Here is a 5,596-nt window from a genome sequence, read left to right on the forward strand (position 1 = left end):
TCAAAGGTATCGCCACATAGGACCCTAGTTCGAAATGGGAGCGGCAACGCCGCCTGTGATATATTCGCTGCAGGGGGGGTCCAAGGGGGGGCGACTGCGACCTTTGGGAGCCCCCCCCTGGCGAGGCGTTTCGGGGGCAGCGCCCCCGAAGCTAAAATCAACTGTAAAATTGCCTTGTAAAAGTATAGTAATTTCTAGTCAATCTGGGCCGTTCATTAGGCGGATGATCTGACGGTAGAACTTATGTTTAGTTTAGGGTTTTTTGCCCTAGAAGGCAACCCCTCTCTTTGTATGAGGGCATTGTATTTGAGGCTGTGTGATAGATGTGTATTCTGTGAGCGAGAAATAGAGAGGTGAGACTGTGAGAGAAAACAGAGGATATTATAGCAGATTTGCTGTAGGTTGTGTCTCTTCATTTTGCTAGATAATAGAAAGGAAGGACTAGCTGTTCGGGGTGGACGTAGCCCAAACTGGGTGAACCACGTATATCTGTGTCTCTCTTTTTTTGTGCGTTTTCTGTGTTTATATTTCTGCAATATTTTATGTGTTCCATTGCTCCGTAATATACAATTTTGTAACAGAAATTCTCAATAAAGTAAAACCAACATGTAACTATAGATGCCAAAGGGAGTGCAGGAGGGATAACAATTATTTGGAATCCAGCAGAAGTCCTAACCGACTGGTGGATAGGAATGCCAAGAATCCTGACAGGGAGATTCAGGCTCATAGGGCAAAGTGAATGGGTGGCAATCTCGGCTGTCTACGGGCCCCATACCCGTGTTGATAGAGGCCTATTTCTCAATCAGTTGGCAAAGCTCAGAAATATGCACCAGGAGCAGAGATGGATCCTGGCAGGTGACTTTAACTTAATCACTTCTAGAGAAGAGAAAAAAGGTGGAATAAGCATAGAAGACCCGGAGATGGAAAGATTCAGAGACGTTCAAACAAAATTAAGGGTGGTTGATATCCCAACTATAAACGGGAAATTCACCTGGAATAATAGAAGAGGCGGGACAAAACAAATTGCATCAAGACTGGACAGATTTTTAATCTCAGAGCACATAATTGGGCTGGACATCTTCTACAAAGCCTCTATCCTACCCACAATAGGGTCCGACCACTGGCCAATAAAGCTCGAAATAGCCTTGAACAATCCGATTAAAAAGAGGCCCTTCTGGTTCGAGTCCTTTTGGCTTAGAGCTCCTGATTTCCTAGACAAAGTAAGGAGCTGGTGGCAGGATAGCAAGAGTGGAAAGGAAGGCCGTAGAAAAATGCACTCTTTTTAGCTCAAACTCAAAGAAATCAAGAGAAAAATCAAGAAGTGGAACAGGGAAGAATTCAGCAATATTCAGCAGGAGCAAGGAAAACTCCAGTCCATATTGGAAAGAATACAGTAGCAAATCATCTTGGAAGGTCGAAATGAAGAGCTGGCTGAGGAGGAAGGCAGGGTAATCACTCAAATAGAAGAAAGGCGAAAGCAGGAGGAAATTCTGTGGAAGCAGAAATCTCAAGTCCAATGGCTAAAAGAGGGGGAAAAAACTCCAAATTCTTCCATAAAGCAATGCTGAGTCATCGCCAACACAACAGAATCTTCTCCTTGAAAGACAGTCAGGGAAACAGAGTGACGCAGCAGACAGAAATAGAACAACTCTTGGTGGATCACTTCAAAGGCATTCTCACTGAACCAAATGCCAACAGATCTGAGGACATAGACAAGGTTTGCCATCATATCCCTAAGAAAGTTTCCAGAGATCAAAATCTGGCTCTGCTCAGGGTAATCACCAAGGAAGAACTTGAAGAGGTAGTTAACAAAATGCTGAAAAATAAGGCCCCGGGTCCTGATGGCTTCACCATTGAGTTTTACCAGGCGGCCTGGAGTTTTATGGGGAATGACCTGCTAGACATAGTGGAGGAATCCAGGTGTTCAAAGCGCATGCACCAGGGCCTGAATGCCACTTTCCTGGCTCTAATCCCGAAGAATGGCTGCTCGGAGGAACCGCAGGGTTTCAAGCCCATTTCCCTATGTAATGTTGTTTACAAAATTTTAGCAACAGTCATGGTAAACAGGCTAAAGCCGATCCTGCCGGATCTCATTGCCCCGGAGCAAACAGGCTTTGTCAAAGGGCGGCAGATCACAGATGGCATCATAGTGGCCCAGGAAGTGATTCACTCCTTGAAAATCTCCTGCACCCTAGGCATGCTTATGAAACTTGATTTCGCTAAGACGTTTGACCGCCTTAGCTGGGGATATCTAGAAGGCATTTTTAAAGCATATGGATTTGACCAAAGATGAATAAACTGGATCTTATCCATGGTTGGCACCCCCGTGATGTCAATTCTGTTAAATGGCACCCCCACCGAAGTCTTCACTCCTTGCCGCGGGCTTAGGCAGGGAGACCCCCTGTCTCCTTTCCTCTTCATCCTAGCTGCGGAAGGCCTGGGTCGGTTGGTTAAGGTTCAAGTCTCCAGGGATCAGATAAAGGGACTTCGAATCTGTGGGAATGATATCCCGGTTTCGTACCAGCAATTCGTAGACGATGTGATGCTATATGGTCAATACATGCTGAAGGAGGCCCAAAGAGTCATCAAAACTTTATCTGAATTTAGCAAAGCTTCTGGGACGGATATTAATAAGGACAAATCCGATGTGTTTTTTTTCAACACCCCGCAGGCTGCCCAAAGATTCTTAGCGCGCACTCTGGGCTTCAACATTGGAACCTTCCTGTCAAAATACCTGGGCATTATGTTGCATGAGCATCAATACAAGATGGCTAACTGGGAACTTTTAATCAAAAAAATCCAAAATAAGATGGAAAACTAGACATTTCGCTCGTTGAATACCCCAAGCCAGCTAATCCTTCTGAAAGCTATTCTGCATGCTATACCAATTTACTAGATCTCATGCCAAGCTATCCCAAAGACAGCAAGCCAAAAGATGGTCACTTTGTTTAAGAAATTCCTCTGGCAGGGCACCAGCAAGTCCAGAAAGTGGCCTTAATTTCATGGGAGTGGCTAAGTCGTCTCCCCAAAGATGGCGGTTTAGGGCTTCGATACCCCTTCATCCTCAACCAAGTCATGGGTGCAAAGCTCTGGTGGAGGTGGACTCAGGGCGGCCTTGACCTGTGGAAGGTGATATGGGAAAGAAAATATGATGCGGCAAGGGAACCCGAAGGAAGACTGAGAAGTGAGATGGAGATTAGAGGTTCAGCAATCTGGAACCTGGTGAGGGGCAACAAAGACCTGATAAGGAATCACAGTTTTTGGGAAATACGAGTAGGGGACAAGGCCAGGTTCTGGGAGGAATCATGGCAGCAACGCGAAAGACTCATCCATAAGGAAAATCTTCATGACATCCATGCTTTCACGTCCCAGGCTGAGGCAATAACCGTCGGTAATTTCTGGAAATCAGGCGAAGAAGGATATTGGCACAATTGGAAACAGAAAGAGGATTGGGAAGGAGCCCCAGAAACTGACAAATGAAATGAGTATTACACAGAGATGGCATCTCGTAAAGTAGCAAGGAAAACAGGGTCCGACATTCTTAGATGGGGTAAACGAATTCAAGGTAATTTCTCAATAGTAGAAGTCTACTACCAAAAATTCAATCAAAATCAACAGCCGGAAACCAAACAATGGAAAAAGCTATGGAAAATCAAACACTGGCCGAATGTTTCATTATTTTTTTGGACTATACTCCACGACAAAGCACTTACCTGGGACTAGATGCATAGGAAGGGGCGCCAAGGTCCATCCCGCTGCGCACTCTGCAATTCCCAAGAGGAGACTATGGAACATTTGATGAACCAATGCACAGTTAGCAATTCCCTGTGGGAAAGTCACTTCAGATTGTTTGAGCGCCGCCACAGAAATTACCGGAACATTGTAAACACCATAGAAAATTGGCCGAGAAAACCTTACCAAAATCTGGTGGTCAATCGTGCATGGCTCCTTTCTACCGGGTTCCTACTCTGGAACATCTGGAAAGCATGGAATGGGGCAATCTTCAAAGCGGAATCCAGATCCCCAACAGCCATATGGGAACAAACCACCAGGAACATACGTGAAACAATCCTAATGGAAAGCTGGAAGGACGAAGACTGGCAGGCGTCACAAATGGAGGAGGCAATCCTGAAAAGACTTGAGGTAAACCAGTGTATGTTAAATGGGTGTGTCAAAAGAAAAGACCAGATAAGGGAAGTGGCTGAAAGAAACCAGTATCGCCATCCCCCACAGGGATTCATAAAGCTTAATTTTGATGGCGCCGCAAAACATAACCCGGGAGAGGCTGGCATTGGGGGAGTCTTTAGAGATGCCGAGGGCAAAACCTTGTGAACCTTCGCGATGGACTATGGGGAAGCCTCAAATAAGGAAGCCGAACTACATGCCTTGAAATGAGGCTTGGAAATTGCACTACAGGCTAATTTCAAGAGACTCCAAATTGACGGAGACTCGAAGTTGGTGGTAGACATGGTCAGGAAACTATAGCAGCAACAACCAGCAGACAAAATCAGTAAGAGCTAGAGAATGGCATGGCTTGTAGGAGAAATTGGGAAACTCCTGCCCAGAATCGACTACCTAATTCCGTCTCACATTAGACGATCTGGAAACAAACCGGCGGACTGGCTCGCGAACTGGGGCAGTCAGAATCGAGGCAAAGAGATCAACAGTGAAGGTCTGTCTCAACTACTCTCGGAGGAGAGAGACCACCTCCAATAATTGCTTGACGTCGATAAGGGTGGTAATGGCAAGCCCGAGGCGAAAGGCCAGGATCAGGCATCACGCAACAGTTGTGGGGAAAGATCGGAGCGGATGGGAACAGACAGTACATCCGTGGGAAAGGATAGCAGTAATAGGAATGATAGAATCGGGCAGATGACGTGGCAAGGTAGGACAGGTCGAGGGGACGGAGAAGAAGTGAGCAACGAAACATCATCAAGGAAGGTTCATAGTTAGCTTGGGAAGTCAGGATAATTGACAGAGGAAGGACGACAGGTGGCACAAGGAGTACAGAAAGGTTACGGAAGGAGCAGCCGGGAGAAAACTGGAGTAATGACGCATAAAGCAGGTCAGTCAAGTGACGCCTCATCCCGAGATAGGGATATAGGGTTGTTAGTCCGAAAATTAAAGGACCAAGTGGAGGCTCGGTTGGTAGGACAGTGGGTAGATAACAACCATATGCCTGAGGAGGCAGAGGGAATGCTCATACAGTTTGGTAAGAACCATGAAAAAAAGCTGAAAGGTGATAGTGCGACCCTGCGACCAGGCCCCTTCCCCGACTCCGGTAAGAAAAGGTGGTATGTTTACTATCATCCCTATGCTCCAGCAGTTATGTTAGCTAGAAATTACATTATCCTTGTTTGACCAGAAATGTTCCGCCCTAGTGAGCAGAATATCAATAGTAGAACTGATAGTGGCCTTCCCGGCACTCGGTCGAATCTCCTCTTTCCCTCCAGAGCAGAGGAGGCCTTGCATGGCGATAGTTATGGTTCCTATATAGAGAGGTGGGAGGCGAGGGGGGCATTGTTGGGTCTCGTCGTGCTCCAAGATGGGTACCGCAGCCCCGGCCATATCTGTTCCCTGGATTTCTTCCGTGGCT

General features: G+C 46.5%; 1 protein-coding gene across 1 annotated transcript; it reads left to right on the forward strand.

Moving 5' to 3' along the window:
* The first annotated feature begins 3,786 nt into the window (after window positions 1-3,786).
* LOC149255521 (uncharacterized) lies at window positions 3,787-4,332 on the forward strand. The gene has a single exon (XM_089455067.1). The coding sequence runs from the start codon at window positions 3,787-3,789 to the stop codon at window positions 4,330-4,332; it is 546 nt and encodes a 181-aa protein (XP_089311193.1).
* Window positions 4,333-5,596: the final 1,264 nt, after the last annotated feature.

Source organism: Pinus tabuliformis, chromosome 7, assembly GCF_031772625.1.
Source record: "Pinus tabuliformis cultivar Carrire ecotype Pingquan chromosome 7, CPIR1, whole genome shotgun sequence".
Classification (NCBI taxonomy): domain Eukaryota; kingdom Viridiplantae; phylum Streptophyta; class Pinopsida; order Pinales; family Pinaceae; genus Pinus; species Pinus tabuliformis.